At 37.3% G+C, this 21,136-nt stretch overlaps 1 protein-coding gene and 1 pseudogene across 5 annotated transcripts in view; one reads left to right on the forward strand and one right to left on the reverse strand.

Annotated features, from left to right (window-relative positions):
* Positions 1 to 21,136, forward strand: part of HAT3.1 (Homeodomain-like protein with RING/FYVE/PHD-type zinc finger domain-containing protein) — a 56,853-nt gene that overhangs the window by 10,006 nt on the left and 25,711 nt on the right. For 3 of the 5 annotated variants that reach the window (XM_088854030.1, XM_011630739.3, XM_020661598.2), the window contains one exon: positions 7,389 to 8,015. In XM_088854030.1, coding sequence (XP_088710156.1) covers positions 7,471 to 8,015 — 545 coding nt within the window. In that variant the 5' untranslated portion in view covers positions 7,389 to 7,470. Of the gene's footprint in view, positions 1 to 7,222; positions 7,281 to 7,388; positions 8,016 to 21,136 lie in introns of all 5 variants that reach the window. The other 2 variants (XM_088854028.1, XM_088854031.1) reach the window with 1 other exon arrangement.
* Positions 17,718 to 17,827, reverse strand: LOC148779453 (U6 spliceosomal RNA; annotated as a pseudogene).

Below are 21,136 nucleotides of genomic sequence, written 5' to 3' on the forward strand. Positions count from 1 at the left end.
CAATCATACCATTCTAAATTTTAAAAGTAAAAAGCTTTGGAAAAATAGAAATGAATTGAAAAATAGATCATAAAGCAATGTTTGAATAACAGATCGTTAAGGTGGACGACCCCCACCAATCCCTGTCCGGATCGCCCGGATTGGCGATCCAGTTCTTCTAGATTAGCGATCCAGTTCGTCTAGATTGGCGATCCAGTTCGTCTAGATTAGCGATCCAGTAAATTGTTTTAAAAAATGCAACTATAAAATAATGAATATAATATATAGTGTTGGAATCAGTGTTTTAAAATGTGGGATGCAGTCCAGATGTGGGTGCATCACCTTGATGCGGTCAATAAATATAAAAAAATTATAAAAAATCTCAAAAAATAGGTTAATGCATAGGAACAAATATGGCGGTGGCTTATGTGATAGCAAGTATTTAATTTATTAATTAACTTTAAAAGTATCAATTGTCGGAGATTCTGTATCTACTATTCTCTGAAAGATCATAGGATACATTAGAAAGTAGAAACTACATATTTAAAACTAACTCCATAAAACATTCAGCAACTATAATCACAAATTTGCAACTGCAAATGTTAAAGTTACAAACTGAAAGTCTATGAAGATTAAAGAGTTCAAAAGTCAAGACAAATCAATCATTATTTCTTAAGTCTTGAGACTCTAAATCTCATATATTAATCAGACAAGTAAACTAAAGAGTTTCCATGTGCATCATCATCATCACTATCATCCTCGGCGGCCTCCACATATTGTTCTTCTTCCTTGGTCTGCTCTAAGTCAGCCTCCTCCTCGACCTTTGGAGCTGAAGTGCAATTGGACGTAGCTCTACTCTTTTGTGCTCTAGTGTTTGGCCGTATTTCTTCATAGCCCCTGTGACTATCTTGACGTCAAGCCAAGTAAGATCCTCATTCTCAAACACGTGCTCTACTCGTGGATCCATGGTCCACTCACTTGTGCAATCACCATAAGGTTCATACAATCGAATTGGATTGAGATCCATGTGCTTTGATGCTTCTTCCTAAGCCTTTAGCACATAAACCAAATCATTCAACTTCTTCTGCTCCAACCTTGTTTTTTTTTGGGTATGGAGCTATGGTACAAAACAAGGAAACAAGCAAAAATAACAGATGTTATTTTCTTGTTTCTATTTTTACACTTCTTAGATAAGTTAGATTTTAGAAAATTTAAATTTGAAGTCCAAGAAATAAGGATTAAGGACTTACATGCTCAAATTCACTCCAATTGAGTTCGCAACCAAATGAGCTACATGTAAGACTCAACACTTGAATAGTGGGACGTTGTAGATTTGGTGTCTCACGTCCTTATAATACCCACCATGCAGTTGTATAACATTCTATAATTTAGATAAATATTTAATTATTATATAAATGGAACTATACAAGTAAAAAACTGTAAGGCAAACAAATTAGAAATGGCACTCTTGGCCTTTACCTGGATCTGTAGTCTAAGAAATAAGGATAAGGACTTACATGCTCAAATGCACTCCAAATGCATTCGCAACTGGATGAGCTACATGTTAGACTCAACACTTGAATAGTGAGACATAGATTTGGTGTCTCACTTCCTTATAATGCCCACCACGCTGTTGTATGACATTCTATAATTTAGTTAAATATTTAATTATTTATATAAATGGAACTATACAAGTAAAAAACTGTAAAGCAAACAAAATAGAAAGGGAACTTTTGGCCCTTACCTGGATCTATAGTGTCCCTGTTTTGAGTAGCATTCTTTCTCCCAAAGTTTCCCAATGCTAACTTGATCTTGATCAATTCTTGGCTCTGGATCTCATCTTGGATATCTTTGTTTGGATTCAACCTCTCAAGCACATCTAAGAGCTCACCATTTATTACACGATCAAATTCAATGGCTGGGTGCTTGTAGTGAAGAGATGGATTTAGAAAGTAACTGACTGAATGGAGGTGCATGTGAAGCCGGTAATCCCATAACCTATTAATAATTACAACCAGCGTTTTAAAAAACGCCGAGTCGAACCGGACTCGCCCGGTTCGACTCGGAAATAGTGAAAAAGGAACCGGATCGCCCGAAAATCGGAAATCGTCCGGTTCTAGAGAGAACCGGACGATTCTGTACAGTGAATCGCCGATTCACTGTACGGAATCGGCGAGTCCGAACAGTGAATCGGCGATTCCGTACGGAATTTTTTTTTTTTTTTTTTTTTTTTTTTTTTTTTTTTTTTTTTTTTTTTTTTTTTTTTTTTTTTTTTTTTGGTAATCCATGATAGATTTTTTTTGTAATCCATGATCGAATTTTTTGGTTTTTTGTAACCCATAATAGAATTTTTTGTAATCCATGATCGAAATGTTTGTTTTCTTTTCTTGTAATCCATGATCGATTTTTTTGTTTTTTTTTTTTTTTTTGTAACCCATGATAGAATTTTTTGTAATCCATGATCGAATGTTTTGTAATATATGATCGAAATGTTTGTTTTTTTTTTGTAATCCATGATTGAAATGTTTGTTTGTTTTTTTTTAATCCATGATTGAATTTTTTGTTTTTTGCTTTTTTTGTAACCCATGATGGAGTTTTTTGTAATCCATGATTGAATTTTTTGTAATCCATGATCGAACTATTTTTTTCTTTTTTTGTAATCCACGATTGAATTTTTTGTTTTTTTTGTTTGTTTTTTTTTGTAATCCATGATCGAATTTTATGTAATCCATGATCGAATTTTATGTAATCCATGATTGAATTTTTTGAAAATTTGTGATTTTTTTTGTTTAATCCATGATCGAATTTTTTTTTGTAATCCATGATAGAATTTTTTGAAAATTTGTGATTTTTTTTTTAATCCATGATAGATTTTTTTGAAAATTTGTTTTTTTTTTTTTTTAATCCATATTATTCAAAGAGAAAACGAGAGAGATGATGATTCTGAGGCCACCCTATCCCAACCATATTATTCACATATCGAGTCCCAACAGCAACAGTGTAGGGATGAGCACGAAATACTGTAAATTAAATGCTGAATGGCGGTTCATGCAGGGAAAGAACATATCAATATTTGCATATTCATTCAAAAACATGAAAATTCTTAATGGAGTACCCTCATTTTTTATTGAATTCCTAAAAACCAATATTTATAATGAATTTTAATAATTTTTTCGGATTTTTTTGAAGCTTTATTCTGACCGATTCACCCGATTCCGATCCGGATCGCCGATTCGCCGATCCGGATCGCCGATTCGCCGATCCGGATCGCCGATTCGCCGATCCGGATCGGTTTTTGAAAAGCCCGATCCGGGTCACCGATCCGGTTTTTAAACCATTGATTACAACTATAACTTTGAATTTCTTTCCATCATCTTTTAAAGTATTTTTTACCTCTTCTATTGCCTTAGTCATTGCCTCATGTATGTAGTCCATGACGGGCTTCGCTTCATCATCTACCAATCGAAGCACTCTCACTAAAGGGCTTGCCACCTCCAATGCATGATATACTTGATCCCAAAAAGATGTATTAAAAATATTATGTTCAGCCTTTCTCCCATTCTGATGCTTTGATCACTTACTCCATTGCTCTAAAGCAAACATGGTCCTCTAGGCATTTCTTTGCTTGCATAGGCTTTGAAGAGTGAGAAATGATGTAGCAAATCTAGGGACACCCGGTCTCATTATATCTCACTTTTTTGTAAAACTCCTCATCATGCTAAGGACTATGGTGTGATCATAAATAAATCTAACAACAAACAATGCTTTTGAAATCACCCCACTAAATATAGATGTCGTACCCATTTCTTTAACCTTGAGATTAACACACTGAGCTGCATAAGGAGTCTAAAACATATGCCTCCTCAAAGTCAAAAGATGCCCAGTTACAAAGTAATTGGCACCATTGTCAGTGACAATTTGTACCACATGTTGCTTTTGAACAAATTCTAAAATCTTATCCATCAAGTCATATAAGTATGTAGCATCATGTGACTTGTCTGATGTATCAATAGACTTGTTGGACAATTAACCAAAAAATTAATAAATGCCCTTGACTTCATAATTGATCTTGCCCTATACTTCTCCCACCTTTTCTTTGCGAAATCAAAATTCTATTAACATCAGATACAACATCCATCAATAAGGGCTCCTTAATCTCATATAATGTAGGAGGATTAAGTCTTGGGCGAAATTGCCCTATTACCTAGACCACAGTACTATACATGCAAAACTATCGAGGGTTATAGTATTAAAGGAATGCCGGCCATATAAAACCACTTCGTAATGTACTTACATACTTTCTTCCTCTCTTCTTTCTTGTATCGATTTTAAATTTTAGTTTGTTTTGTTTTTTTCTTCCTCTCTTGAACTACAAATTTGGGGAGGAAAATGTATCCATTGGCCCCTTAGAGAGACTCGTTTTTTCCAACGCTACCACCAATATTTATAACCCTCTCCCTTGACCTTGGAGTATTCCTTTGCCTCATACCAACTTCTTTGCCTCATACCAACTTCTGATATATCGTCATCATCATCAAATAATTAAATTTCATGCATTAGTTCTTTCGTTTCATTCTCTTCTTTTCTTTTTGTTTTTTCAAGCTATCGATGTATTTTTTAATCTCCTTTTTAATATCTTCGGTAGCTTGTGACTATACTCTTACATTCCCAGAAATACAGCCAAGTGTTCTTTTAGTCGGAAAATACCCCCCAAATAAGTATTTTCACATAGTACAAATAACACAATTTCAGTTTTTCCGATATTTTAGTTTTGCATATTTCCAATCTGGATCGTTGTTATTAGAAGATTGTGAAGAAGACATTGCCTCCCCCCAAAAAGAAGTAATATAGTAAGAAATAAAAACTTACCGATTACTTGAAGAAAATAATGCTTTATTCTCGCTTGGAACTCCTAATTTGTTGTTGAAATTTTGCTAAAACTTCCTCAAATCAACACCAAAAATAAACTAATCAACAACCAAAGATCATCCAAGATGAAAATCCAAGATTTTCGAAAAAAATATTTCTGCTGCTTTTTTTTTGCTCGTTTTGATTTGATAAAGGCCATGGATGTGGCTGATGTTGGTGGTTTAATACCCCCAAACCCTTTCTCCCTCTTTTCGGGGGTGAAAAAGACAAATACCCATTTTCGAGGGTTTCTTTTTTCATCTTGCATGCAAGGTGCACAAGCGCCCTATGCGGCCGCATATGCGATGGGATGTGGTGGGATGCGGTGCATATGCGGGCGCATCCCACCAAAGTGCATAGACATTGTTTAGTGATGTGGTTGCCATCGTATCCCGCATGATGCGGTCGCATATGGGGCGATGCGGCCGCATTTTAAAACAGTCTGGAATTAATAATCACGTATTTTAAGGGGCCTACTTGGTTGTGTTGTTCGTCTCTTGTGTGCCTTGCAAAAGCTCGAATGCTTGAGCACTATTAGTGTAATGCTATTTTAATGAGCTTTTAAAAAAGTTTTTTTTTTTTCTATTTTTTGTTTTTTACTTTAGCATTGATAAGAAGAGAAGGGGTTGCTCTTGGGGATTGAACCTCCATCCTAGAACTTAAAAAACTTAAACTCTAACCAGTAATATCTTTTAAAGGTTTTTGATATAAATTTGCTATATTATATACTAATCTAAAACTAGCTTTTTAAGTATTAGAAAAGAAAAATAGCACTGCTGCGGTTTGAACCTTCGTCATCAGACCTAATACATGATATATCTAACCGCCAAAACAGTAGAAATCTTTTTGTTTTAATGTAGCCATACTTTGTCCTATATTTTGATGAAGTCACTTATTCTTAGTAGAAACCAGCACGATCTCCAACCGTTCCTGAATCAGATCGGGGATTTCCAATCTAGATCCATGATCCTTTAAACTCTGGCATGAAGCATTCCACTAAGGTACTAATTGAAAAATATTGATTGTTCATATGAAGGATTTGACTAAGTGAACAAAACGACATTGATTGTTCTTGTCACTACTAGTTTATATATAAAAAAAAGAAAGCTGAAAATACTAAAACTATGGAAGTCAACATTTTCCATAAATGGAATTACAAGGAAACATATAGAAATCAATTTTTATTTCAAACTAAAGGAATTCCAAAAATGCATAAAATCCCAACTATAGAACAATTTTTTCTTATATCATCATTTTCCATAGTTCCATTGAAGCATTAAAAAACCAAAAACGAAATAAAAAATAAATGCAAAAAAATAAAAATAAAAATAGATATCTATATGCAAAAAATAAAAAATACAAAATACAAAACCCCCATGATAGACAAATACCTGCTATATTAAAACCAAAAGCCTATTATATTGAATGCGAAAAAATAAAATAAAAAATACAAAACCCCCATGATAGGCAAATACCTGCCATATTAAAACAAAAAACCTATTATATTTAATGCAATAAGTCCGCAACACATCCCTAAAAGCCACCCTTTGCAAGATTTGAAGTTTGAACATAAATGCATTATTTTCAAAACTCCTAAAAAACCAAAATTCTTTTCTAAGTTTTCTAAACTATAAAACAGAAAACCAAAAATAAGTCAAACAAACTTACTTGGAGGTCAAAATATTGTGATATGTGTAGTCAGCCCTAAACTAGTCGGGTAGAGAGAGCGCACAAATCCCCAATCATGCTCTCTGGCTCTCTAGAAGGTTAATTTTTAAACCCCAAAACCACCTAAACTTCACTAATTACTGAAACTCCCCTAACTAATGTTGGAGAAGACCGAAAAGCCATGCCAAAATAGGCTAAAATTAATGGAAAAATTTAAAAGCAGGCACCGCTGGATTTACTTAGCAAGATCGTGACTGGCTGTTTGGTCTGGATCAGTAGAATCGATTGGTCCTGCCATTGAATTGGACATTAGTTATTTCAGTGCCGGTTCAATAGGTCCACCAGTTCAGGAACCCTGATCCGACTGACGGGCACATCAATTCCCTGTTCGATTGGTCAAAATCTGCTGGTATGGTCCGATTTTCGTAACATTGTTCTGTTATACTTACTGCTCTGTTCTACTCGTGGTAAATTGTATTATGCATAATGCATAATTCTACTTTGTTTGTAAAGGTTTGCTTTTTCACATGAGGCTGCACATCATGCTTTATTTTGACTCCGGTTACCTGACAACTGATTCCTTTTATGCTGCATGTTGCCTCTGAATCAAATAATTTTCATGTTCCTTTTAATTAAAATGGTTATTGGGGACCTTTTCTTTTTCCAGGATGTCCATTTTTTCTGAAGTGGATTACAAAAGCTTTATTGCTGTTCTTATGTTTGAGGCATGCAGACTTTACTCCTCATTATCTCCATGTTTCAAATTCTTGGGAATTTTCTATGCATGCCTAGTTTCAGAATCTAAACTTGGCTCCTATTTTGCTTCCACATAGAACGAGCTTTGAGCAGCGTACTTTACGGCCACATGATGTGCCTAATGGAGGTCTGACTTTGAACCACACGAAGCAGCGTAAAATGGATGAGGCTTCTCATGGAGAGCAAAATTGTCCTAGAAGTTTAATCTTGGATTCAGAAAGGTGCAGCACAAGCTTTGAACAAACAACTAAGGAGGAAGTTCCATCAATAGGAGTACACTCTCTTGAAATCGAACGGTTGACTCCTGCACCTATAGATCCTGGATACGCTGGCCCTAATTCTGGAATAATTGGCAGAAATACAGCCTCCAAAGGGAACTCTAGCAGGCAAGAGTGGAAAGGAAAGAAAGTCGCTTCACAAGTGGGAAGCAGGAGTTATTTTCTGCGATCTTCATCAAATGGCGTTCGAGTTCTTCGCCCTAGGTCTATTGGAACTAGCAAAACTTCCCCTGCTGCAAGTTCTAAATCATCGCCCATCATGCCTGAAAGAAGAAAGAGTAGAAGAGAAAAGCGTAAATTAAAGGAAGTCTTGTCCAATGATGAATACTCAAGAACCAGGAAAAGTGTAAGATATTTATTGGCTAGAATAAACTTTGAGCAGGGCCTAATTGATGCTTACTCTGGGGAAGGATGGAAAGGACAAAGGTTAGTGAGCACTATGGCTTTACTTCCTCACTTGTGCTTCTTATATTACTTCTCAATTACTTCCACCGAAGTTGGAAATTCGATTTCAAATTATTATATTTGAGGACCAACACTGAATGTTTAGATTGAAATTTCAGTTGAGATGCAGAATTTAAAACGTAATATGAAATAAAAAAGGAGAAGGAAAATGTATAAAATGAATTCGGCTTACAGTGATTTAAAGCCATTGATTTTATGCTGACTTTAAGATGAGGCTCATGCAAAAAAATTAACAATCAACCTGGAAACCAGTTATTGTATGCTTTTATTGAAATTTGAGTTTTCTTTATAAGAGAAGAGGGTGAATTTTGAAAGGAACTTTCTGGTTAATTATATAAAATGATAAAAATTCAGAATTTTTTGGAGTTTGTTAGAACCTCACTGTATTAGGGGTGATATAAAACTTGAATAAGTATTTGGCCAGTTTGGTAACAAATGACAAATAACTTATTCTGATGTGGCTAACTTTGGCAATAAGTTTGGTTTTATGGCCCTTTTGGATCCTAGGATTTGCTATCAAGGACATGCGCTAGAAGATGCACATTAAAATTTTCGGGCCTATATCCTGGATACGCATATTTCCAAAAGTCCTCACATCCTGGATATGCCAATTTAAAAAGAAAAACAAAGCTGGAATTGGCATATTATGGATTTGCTAATTTGAGCTTTTCATCGGGAAGCCTACCCGAGCTTTTCATCGGGAAGCCTACCCGACCGTTACTGCAACTCGCTTCTCTCTTCTCCATTGATGACCTCCCTCTCTCTCTCTCTATCTCCTCCCTTCAAAGACTTCTTTCTCTTTCCTCCATTGAAAAGATCTCTTTTTCTCTCCTCCATTCAAGATGCTCTGCAACTCTCCTCCATTTTAGATGCTCTGTGACCCTTCTCACTTAAAACACTAGGTGTGCAACCTCACTGACTCTTTGTCCACCATTATTAAACTTTTTCTCCCTCCCCCCTCCTCCTCCTCCTCTCTCTCTCTCTCTCTCTCAATTGGTTGTCTCCTCTTTGAGATCTCTCGCTGACTCGCGCCTTTCTTGCAGCATACTCCCTCTTCCTCTTTCTTTCTACACTTGCCCTTCTTTCTTCCCCTCATTCTTCTCTCAGAGCCCTCACGAAATACCTAATCTCTCCACTATCCTTTTTCTCCCATTCTCTGTTAGGGCACCTGATAGCGTTCTAATACCCTTAGTCTCTGCATCTTTGCAACTCCTAGAAGGCCCTCAATTCTTTTCCTGTTGTATTTGTTCTCAGACCTCGAAGACCCTCATTTTCCTCAACTCCTGGCAGACTGTCATTTATTTGAGATGTTCTGCACAATGGGACTTTTTGGTTACATTTTAATGACAATAAACCATTCATATTCTGTTTACAAGATTTTCTACATTTTTTTTGCTGCAAATTTCTGAAATTGGCAAATCTAGGATTTATAAATAAATGATTCTATCAAGGATATGCATATCTTGGATTCCATCCAAAACTTAAACAACGAACATTGTCCCAATATGGGGGATCTGTATTTCCCAGGATTGGCATATCTTGGAAATGAATAAGATCTAGGATTTGCGTATCCAGGGAGCTAAACAAGCCATTGCTGCTTATGTATTATTTGGATGTTGACTTCCACCTACTGAATTCAATGTTGACTTTCCGCACTCCGCAGAATTTCAGTTAAAGTTCATTATGAAGATTTCTACCACTACCAGCACTTCTTTTATGAATTTATTGTTTTCTATATTTATGAATTTACAGTTTCAAAAAAAAAAAAAGAAAACAGTTTCAAAAAATATCCTTTGAATTTATATATGTCTGAGGGAATATTTAACTGTATAAACTTTATACATTATTTAATGACCAAAAAATTGGCAGCTCATAATCCAGGGGCTGTACATCATGATAAGTTAGAAAAGAATGGGGGCATACCAGGCTCCATAATAAAAAATAAGACTGTTCATCATGGAAATAAATAACACTTGTGCAGAGGCAGAAAAGAAAGAGGAAGAAGCAAGACGAAGGTGGGAGGAAAGAGAGAAAGAGGTGAAGATAGGTCTATTGGTTTTGGATCTAGCTACGCATGTGGGACACCTTTTTGGCCCCCAATTTTGGAAAAAATGGATTCGGCCACCTTGGCAGCAAGGGGTTTGGCATGCCCAGGCTGCAGGCAGGCACCTAGTTCCCTAGGCAGGCTGTCAACGTAGTTGGGGTTTCTAGGCCCCAAGTATGGTGTTTCAGGGGTTGGTCTGGAAACCAAACCCCCACAAATTGATTCTTCAGAAATACAAGCAAAAAACATTATTTAAGTCCCTGATACATCATACTTATCAATTTTTGAATTTGAAATTGAATTACTAAAAGTCTAAACTATAAATGATCAAAAGGTGCCCATTTCCCATAATCAACACTCTACCTTATCAGTACATCATTGCCTACAAACAAAGAGTCACAAAACATAAGTTACAAGTCTTACATAACCGATAAAATTCATCATTCCGACTCCATAGTCTAACATTGCATTAAATATGATGAACTCAATTGGCAACTGAGTTTCATCATCGCTGCCAACAATGTCTACCTCTCCATCAACACCACATGCATGTGGTGAAGATGATTTCATGCCATCATCATTAGAGTCGTCTCCCTCCTCCACAAGTTCTTCCTCTTTCCCAATCTTTTGTGAATCTGCCTCCTCCTCATCCTCCTCCCTCGCTCTCCTCAATCTCTTCCCTTAATATTGAGATCTTGTGACTCTCGCGGGGCTTAATTGGCTTCCAGTTGCCTCACAAACTTGGCTCCAAGTCAAGTCCTCTCCTTCACATTTAGGATCATCTCCAGCATTGATCAACCACTCACATGTGTCATCCGTATGTTTGATAGTGATGGGGTTGATGGTACCCTTATCTGTTGGGATTAAGTTTATTCGCATTTTATTAAGATTGGGTGACCCAATCTTAAAAAATGAAATTAAACACGAGAAAAACCCTTTATAGAATATGGGCTACAAACCCAAACATAAACTGATAAAAAAATGTTACAAGAACAGTTAACAAAAAACCAAAATAAGAAAAGAAAATCACATTATTGGCTCTTTTACGATCAAGAGACAGATATAAGGCCAACTGACCAACCAATAAACTAGAAAAAATTCCATTTGGATTAAGTTTCATGAAATTTTATCAAGATTGGGTTACCCAATCTTAACAAAATACCCTTAATCAGAAACCCAAACCCGCTCTTGAATATGGGCCACAAATTCAAACATAAACTTGGAAAAGAATATAAGATAAAAAAATAATACTAAACCCAATTTTCACATAAATCAATAAACCGTAGACAGAAGATTTAAACACGATGCAATAGATCTTGGCTTGAATCAATTACCGTTGGTTGCTAGGAGCAAATAAGGCTAAGAGTCTTCAAGGCCCATAGGATAATATTGCTAGGTCTCCCTCGACTATGAGGTTATTGCTGTGGATTTCAGTTTGGATGATCGTTTCTAGTCCTTCGAGTAGGGCGATTGCCTTCTCCATTATCGAGACAACAATGCCAATGTAGCATGAGAAGGAAAAAATAGTGTTTTCTTGGGGATCCGAAGAACAACAATCTTTGCTAAGTTGAGGGAGCCATGTTTCAAGGGGGTGTCCAAAGGCTTGATGTAGTGTTTTCCGTTGACTGGGGGATGTCTCTCCAGCTAGTAACAAGGTCTGATATTGAGAACGTGTGGATGCCTTTGTAGCTTTTTCTCAAAAGATGGTGGAAGCTTTGATGCGATCTTGGATGGCTTGAAGGGTGGATGACTTCTCCTCAAAAGCATATTGCTGTTTCTTTCGCTAAGAAGGAAGAGCGCTGAAGAAATACTCAGTTGTAGGGCAGTGGGATAAAAGGAGGTTTGAAGAGCTGCTTGATCAAGCATGGTAGCAAAAGGATTGAAGCGAGATGATCCACAGCCTTAAAATCATCTCACAGTGAAGTAAAAGATGTCGAGCATTTCCTTCTCCTTTTTTTCCCCAATGATGCAATGGTTAGGGATTTGAAAATCCCTTTGTTGGAGCTGATCGATGTTTAAAGGCCCAATTGGATAGGACTAGCCATTTGAAGGCTTGTATTTTGTGAGGGACCTGTTTGTAACACGGGGGAGGGGCAGCATGGGTTAAGAGCTCTATTGAAGGATGAGGCGATGAATTTTCTGTTGGTGTAGGGTCCAGATAATAGTGTCCGAATGCCTCCGAGGCTAGGAAGAAGGCTTGGCTTGGATGAGGTGGGGTAGGGTGGTTAGGTTTTCTTTTTTGTGATTTGAGATTGTCCTTTGGAAAGTGAGGTTCCACATAATTGTCCCTAATTCAGAGGAAAGCAAATGTGGCATCAAAAAGTGGTGCAATTCTCACTATGTTTGGCCAAAAGTTGCCAAGGGTTGCATCCCGGAGCCAATTGTCCTTCTAGAAATGGATTCTTTCCCTATATTTGACTCCAAATTTTACTAGTCTCCATGCACTTAGATCAACTTTTTCTGATGTTCTTCCAAGCCCCAAAGACGCATTGATGGGGGTTACTCCGCAGAAACCAGTCCGAGTTGTCCAATCCTTATTTTTCCTGAAGCATCGGTTGCCATAAGAAGTTTTCTTGCATCAGTACCAACCACCACCATTTGCCTAAAGTGGCTTGGTTGCAGCCTCGTAATTCCCTAATACCCAATCCACCATCTTTTTTTAGCGAGCATACTTTCCCCTGCTATAAGAAATCCCTCATTAGGCGCTCCATCTTAGGCTCCATTGGAAGCAAGCATGTGGAATAGATGTTTGGAGGATTGCAACGTTGGAGGTGGTGACTTTAATAAGGCCAAAGGTTGCCAAGGGTTGCATCCCGGAGCCAATTGTCCTTCTAGAAATGGATTCTTTCCCCATATTTGACTCCAAATTTTACTAGTCTCCATGCACTTAGATCAACTTTTTCTGATGTTCTTCCAAGCCCCAAAGACGCATTGATGGGGGTTACTCCGCAGAAACCAGTCCGAGTTGTCCAATCCTTATTTATCTTGAAGCATCGGTTGCCATAAGAAGTTTTCTTGCATCAGTACCAACGACCACCATTTGCCTAAAATGGCTTGGTTGCAGTCTCGTAATTCCCTAATACCCAATCCACCATCTTTTTTTAGCGAGCATACTTTCCCCTGCTATAAGAAATCCCTCATTAGGCGCTCCATCTTAGGCTCCATTGGAAGCAAGCATGTGGAATAGATGTTTGGAGGATTGCAACGTTGGAGGAGGTGACTTTAATAAGCGATATACGACCTCCTAAAGGTTGGAACCTAGCCGTCCAAGCAGCAACTCTGCACTGAAATTTTTCTACAATGGGCTCCCAAGGTACTTGCGGGCTTGCCGAGGAAAGGGGCAAACCCAGTTTTTTGGAGGGTAGTAGTTTGACACCACAAGCAAGTCCTTGGGATAGGTTACACAAACATCTATTGTTCAACTCCCACTGTCATGATCTCTATATTGGTCATATTGACCTTTTTGCTTATTGACACGTCAAACAATGAAGGAATAAGCACAGAGAGTCTAACTAGACTCCTCCTTGGTGGCATTTCAAAAGATTAATGCATCATATGCATAGAGAAGGTATGTAATTTATAGCCCTTTTCGGAAGGAGCATAAGCTCTTAAAATTCCTCTGTTGTAAAGACGAGAGATAAATCTGCTAAAACCCACTGTGGCAAACAGAAAAGGGTAGATGGTTCTCCCTATCTTAGGCTCTTAGGCTTTGGATGCCTGGAAGAACCCTATTGGGGAACTTTTTATGTGCATGGAAAAGGAAAGGAGAGCAGATAAATCCCCTAATCCAGGATCTCCATCTCGTGTCGGAGGTCATTTTGGATAGGACCTTGTTCAAGTATCAACGAATCAACGTGGGTGATGGCCTTGTCCCAAACTAGTTTGTGCACTAAGCCAGGGCTCCCAGCCATGTGTTTTGAGTGGATGACTTCATGAGCCAGTAGGAGCAATTCTAGGATCTCTCTATTTTCTACGAAGGCTGATTTTGTAGGGGCTGTGACGAGGTTGAGGCCTATTTGGTCTAGAAGCTAGGACATTTGTGTGTATTTGGTAGGTGCTGTTTTGGAAAATTGATAGAATACAAATCACTGTGATGTTACGCTCCCTTACTCTTCATTACAAAGGTATGAAAGGTTGAGTCCTTGCCACTATGCATTCTTCATGATGCTAGAACTCATTGAAAGAGGTGATAATGTTTGGGGAAAGGTCATTCCAAAATCTGTTGAAGGCTATTTTGGGAAACCTGTCAGGGCTGGGGGTTGTCCTCCTGAGATCTGCCAATGCCCCACGAATCTAGTGTTTGGAGAAGAGCCTTTTGAGCCACTCTGCCTTACTGCTCAGCAGTGTCATGAACAATAGATGGGACACATGCGATCAGGGACCATTGTGGGTTGAGAATAAATTATTGAAAATACTGGTAGTTATTATTTGGCCTTGGTGGGAATGGTCGAAGTTTCAACCTCCTAGCTCGATCTGCATAATTTTCTCGACCCTCGATAATTAGCAGTTCTGTGGAAGAAGGCTGTTTTTTATCACCAGCCTTGAGCGACTTGACCATGGATAGTTGATACCAAAATACTTTTTCATGCCTGAAGGTGGTTTCATTGCCATATTTGGCGTCATCCTTCTACCCCTTTATTTGTGATGGATCTCTGGACTCTTTTGTCATGGATCGCTTTCCTGAATGACTCCCAACTCTAAGTTAAAATTTCTAGACAACTGTTTGCTGCAATTCGTGAGTTAATGTTTAAGAAGCTGGATACCCTTGGCGAGGCGTTTCCTGCCCATACCTGAATAATGTAGGAACTCTACCATTATGGGTTGGTGTTGGATACTCCCATCTGTCCCATGAGTCAGAAACAAAATTCATCAGATTCACCACTTGAATGTTCTCCCCCACTCGAAATCCGAACTTTCCTTATGCTCAACAACCTTGATTCCCTCTTGTATATTAAGGTCAGAGAACTTCTTCATAGCTAGGCAAGGTTTCAAAAAATGCCAGGCGGCATGCCTGGCACCCAGCGCCAAGCGCCTAGGCGGGCGCCCAGAACCTCGGGTGCCCTGTGGTGCAAATTCTTAGTTTTTTTTATATATTTGCTATCCAAATGCACATATATGCATATATTTGTGTCAAATTTTATAATTTATTCCATTTGAAAATATCGCAAGTTTGCAACATACGTTTTATATACAAACATATCACATGTCTCAGCCTCTCAGGTAATCAAGTTGAGACTAAACTTATTCAAAATTTGAAACCATACAAAACATTTAAAAGTCTATTAGGCTATTGTAAGGTCCAAAACTCTCATATTCTCCATATTCCATATCCATAAAATAAACCATAATAACATCCAAGTCTCCAAGTCTTCAACAAACTGACTTCAAAAACTATAAAAAACCAGTAAACCACATAACGAAATAGTCCAAAAAGGCAAAAAAATTATAAACCACATAACTAAATAAAAATCGTCCAAATGTCTAAAGCCCAAACCAAGATGGTGCAATAAAGTTATTAGAAAAGAAGAGAGAAGACAATCAAGACATCAATAAGAATCAGAATCATTATCTTCATTAATTTCTTCTGCATTAAAATTGAGCCGTCATCATCAAAATCATCACCCTCTTTAACATATTCCTCTTCTTTCAGAGATTCTTCTGAAACTGCATCCTTTTCCTCTATCTTCCTCCGTGAAGTACCAGCAGAAGAAGTTGCTCGAGTGGCCCTCTTGGGATCAGAAGCTTGCCCCCAAGCCTCCTTGACCATTTTCCATGTCAAACCCTCCCCAGGGAAGACCTCCTCAATACCAAGGTAACTAACTAGCCAAACTGAAGCATTCTCCATGTCTTTCGAAAAGATAGGGTCCTTCTTTGGCTGTTTTTTCTTCTCCTTGAGCCTTTGATTCTCTCTAACGAAAACCAAGTCATTGAGCTTCTTTTGCTCAAGGTTATTTCTTCTCTTTGTAAGCACCTATAAGGAAAAATAATGCATAAGAAACTACTATGAGTCTATGATCTTCTTACCTTTTATGAATCTATATTACAAAATGAACTTATAAACAAAAAAAATATATAAAATTGTAAAATAGTAAAATACCATCTCAAACGAACTCCAATTGCGCTCACAACCAGAAGAGGTAGTTGTCAAACTCAAGATCCGTAGAGCCATCTTTTTGAGGTTTGGAGCGCTATTCCCATGTTGTCTCCACCATTGGGCTGCAATATGTGGGCAATCTTTATAATTTATTTACGTATTTAACATTATTAGAACTTAAAAGAAAATTATAAATTTATATTTTATAAAACAAAAGTCAAAAGAATACTACCTGATTCGTCTTTGTTTCTCTGTCTTAATGCCATATCTTTCCCAAATGACATCAAAGAACACTTGTACGAAATTTAGCTCTTCAGTTGATATCTTATCTTGGATATGTGGATCAGGAACTAATTTCTCAAGGCACTCATTAAAACCATCTATAATTACCCCTTTTGACTCAATATCTGCATCTGCATAAAAGAATTTGGGGTTCAAGTAGTACCCCTCTGCATGCAATGGTCTATGGAGTTACCTATCCCATTTATCATCTATAATCTCCCAAATTGGGGCATACTTCGCTGCATCATTGCCCAAATTCTCTGCAATCTCAATTTTAGCCCTTTCCAGTGCGTCATATATAAAGTTCATGGAGGGCTTATCAGCATCAACCAAGCGCAAGACTTTCACCAAGGGAAGAAATACTAATATTGCATGCTTCACCCCATGCCAAAAATATTTCAAAAGAACAATATCTCGTGCCTTCTTTCCCTTGGCATCTCTAGACCGTTTACACCTACTCCACTCCTCTGAAGTAAACATAGACGTTAATGCGATCCTCCTCTTATACATGCTCTGTAGACTATGGTAGGCAGTGGTGATATGCGTAGCATAAAGGTTGTGTGGTGCCCTTTATACAAAAGTCGAGAGGGGTAGGGCTGAAATTAGGTGAATTAGTCATTTATTGGAATTGGGAGAGCTATGGTGTGAGAATGTTGATCTTAGTCATCCATCCATTGAGTAGCCATCATGGATCAAGGGTTGATCTCAACACCATCGTCCCTTTGGATTACTAGATTCTAATTCTCTTGTAGTCTCCTAATTCAATTTAATCTCCTCATAGTACTTCTTGGTCTGGTAGGTTTCTCAATAATTAACTCCTAACGAGATTAATCACCTAACTAGCTTGGAGTTTGAATTTTCAAAACTAATCTTATCCAGAATAGTCACCAAAAATTTGCTTGGTGTCTTCAATTTACAATAGTAGACCGACATGTGCTCCATGCACCTCCTAGAGAAATAGTGGGCTCCATGCCAATCTCATTTGACTCTTTGACCTCCACGTGGCATCCATGGCTAGTGGGCTCATGTGGGTCAAAAGTTCAAACATATGTCGGCCCATAGGGACACTACAAGTCCCTCAATGGGCCCCCATGTGGGTCACTGAGTTCTCTCCATATAAATTGCTTCTTACAATATATTAAAAAATGCCAAAGTGCCTATGTTGTAAAACAATAGTTTTATTCCAAAAGTAACCTTGTTTTAAATACAAGAAAAACAACACAATATGCCATAGGTTGTCTTGTATTAGTATATCCATTTCTCGATTTGTGCGTGTCATCCTTGCGCAGGGGCCATGTTAATCTTCTCTGTATCGTTCCTTGTCCTGTATTAGTATATTGGCTTCTATTATCCCTTATGCCTTCACAATCACCTCTTTTGCCAAATCCATGACATTGTTTATGTGTCCATTCCCATAATGGGCTTCTCTTTGCTATCCAGAACAAGCACTAAAATGAATAGGTACAAATCTTACGGAATGACCTTTTCCCTTGGAGTTTCTAAACTGTTTATGAGGTTCCCCTGCCTCAGAATTAAGCATCAATTGCAATTTGGTTTCTAGCCATATTGACTTTGTAGGATAAGCAAAAGTGATGAAAATCTACCCACCCACCCTAATTGGTTTATTTTTTCGGTGAACTAATAAATTGTCTTCAGAACCAAGCTACTGATTCGCATTAATAGTTGTTAAAGCTTTAGCTTTCTCCATCATTTATTTAACCATCCTTTTTTTTGGGTTTCCTTGAGTGCAAGGTTGGTTTAGCGTACCACACATCGTGTCCAAAATAGTTTGGTGGTTTCAAAAACCAATGGTTCTCCCAGTTGCAACATAGCTTTGCATTGTTAACCACAGTGGCCACGCCTACAAAATATTTTTTGCCATAACCTCTTTCAACTACTATCCAACAATCAAATTGTTCAAGAAACAGACTGTCTGGCGCCTAGGCGCTGGAAGGTCCTTAGGGCACATGCCTGGGCACATGCCTAGTACCTGGGCTCCCACCTAGGGGGCCGAGGCGGACGCCCAGGTATTAGGCCTATTTTGTTGTGAATAAAGTGGCCCCTAAGGGCACTTTGGCTCAAAATTTCGTGATGAACGTTAGGGTCTTCGAAATCCCTAAAGTGAGAAGGGGGGAAAAAAAAAAAAACGAATTTAAGCCGAAATTGATTGATTGATTTTGATATTTCTGTGGATCGAAAAATGAATCTGATGTTTGACGAAGCATCCTCTTGTATTGGATATTTGGGCTATTGGTTTTATAATTCTTTATTGTATTTTGTGATCATGTTCATGTGTCAGTATGGAGTATACCATATTCAGTTTGGTTGGATACTTGGAGGCTGGTGCACTATGGCCTTATTATGTTTTTGACTGTTTTCTCTAAATTTTCGATTATTTGAAGTTTTGAATTTTTTCAACCAGTGTTTAAAAAAGCAGATCAGTGACCCAAATCGGTCTCACCCATACCCATGTCGGATCGGTTGGTACGGTTGATCGGTTTGGAGAATTGGCCGAATCAGCAAATTTTGTCCCAATTTTTTTTCAAAAAATCACTATAAATCTCTAAAAATAGTGTTCTTTTAGTTTCTAAAAGAAATTAGGAGTGGTGCATTATGTACTTTCATTACTTTGTGAAAATAGGTAAATACTGAGACATTGTTTTATTGTCTGGATGTTTGTATAATTATTCATAACAATATAGTATTATAATATTGCATCAAAATAAGTTAAAAATATTAGAAAACACATTCATATTATAAGATTTAAAATAATAATTTCCCATATAAAATGAAATTAGTATCACATCAAAGTATAAAATATTTATTAGTTCGCCTACTCATCCAAAATTATAACAACCTAACTAACTATAATCTTATGTATTGAAATTGAAATTGTCGGTTTAATTTTATAATTATTTTTCTATACAAATAATAACAAATCTAAAACTTTTTAGAATATCATCTAGTTAAGAAATCTTATTAACAACTACAAGAAAATACATAATTTGTAATGCAAATAAATTAATTAATAAAATACAAACTTTGGTTATCCATGCATAATTATTTATTATAATATTATAATAAATATGATTAAAAAATTATTAGAGTGCGTACTAATTTTCAAACTAATACTTTAATTTCTCAAAATTCTAGTTTTTTAGGTTCCTGGAACAAATTTAGTGGAAGAGATTGTTATGAGAGAGAGAAAGAGAGAGAGATTTCAAATGACCTCATTGTATGAATCCTATCTTCAAAGTAATATTCCTAAATTTATATTAAAGGCCACCATATTATAAAAGAAATGATATAGTTAGACTATTTATCCCTTGATCAAGAAAAGTCTAACCAGAGCATTGATATATGAGAGAGAAAACTAACATACTCAATTCTCTCTCATGCTACAAGTATTGATATATGAGAGAGAGAGAACTAGCCATCAGTAGGGCGTGCCATCAAATATCCTTATAATAAATTGTAGGTAAACTTTGGTTGATACAAGCAGGTCAAGTGTTCAAAAGAGAGAGAGACAAGTAACATGCTCCAATGACTCGTGCAAGGTGAGTGGGACGAAATTAGTCCCACATCGAAGAATGAGAAAGGTTCTATGTGTATCTGCATTACTTCGATGGTGTGCATGCATGAAAAGCGTGCGAGACAACGTACTTTTGGTTGGTAGGGGGACATGGAGTTGTCAAGACTATTGAGCACAACAAGTATTGTTCTTTGCTATCGCCCCAATTTTTAATAAAAATTTAAAAAATGCCCGAGTTTAAACAAAAAGCAAGGTAAATGGGTTTGATGATGTCACTAATCGATTCGATGATGTCATAGTTCGTGTACTTGGCGATTTGTGATGTCATGCTACTGATTTACTATAGGCCGGATCCCCTTTCTTTACAGATCCGGGACGGGTTGGACGATATCCAATTCGGATCGCCCAATTTTAGATCAAGGCACCGAATTTTTAAACACTGGTTTCAATATCATGTGTATATATTTGCATGGAAAACGTTATATGAAATACATATAAATGCAAAAAAAATACAAAATTACCACTAATATCTGCATATATGTGCTTTCGAACAGTACATATATGCAATTTTTTACCTCACGGAACCAGAGGTTCTGGCCACCCGCCTAGCGCCTGGGTAAGGCCCGCCGCCTAGTGTTTTTTGAAATACTGCCAACAAATAAACATAGATAGCCTGTGTCTTCTGATTCAACAGATTCATCGTGTTTCCAAGCATCATTCTCAAAGGACAAGTAACAGTAAAGGCAGTGAGGTTGCCCCTTTCAAGTCCAACAATTAGCATTATTGAAACCTCATCTTTTACCTTTGTTTTGCCTGTTGGAAAAATATTTTCCCATTTCTGCTCAATATTTCAGTAGTGGCTTTGTAGGCTCATGATGATTTAAGGCTTCAACCCTTAGACTATACTGGCATGCATCTTTAAGCGTGTTTGGGAGTTATCTAAGCTGGTCGAATCATATAGGATGACTTCTTGATAAAACAACTAGGTTGTACTTCATTATCCGTCCCTATTATTCCTTTTCTAAATTTGGTTTTTTATGCGGTTTGGTGTATTTTTCAAACCAAACAACTCTGTACCTGCTAGTTGCCGACTATTACTCACATGTTTCACTAACATTTCTCCCCCATCC

The sequence above is a fragment of the Amborella trichopoda genome, chromosome 12 (genome assembly GCF_054954075.1).
Source record: "Amborella trichopoda isolate Santa Cruz 75 chromosome 12, AtrichopodaSantaCruz75HAP2 v2.0, whole genome shotgun sequence".
Taxonomy (NCBI): Eukaryota; Viridiplantae; Streptophyta; class Magnoliopsida; order Amborellales; family Amborellaceae; genus Amborella; species Amborella trichopoda.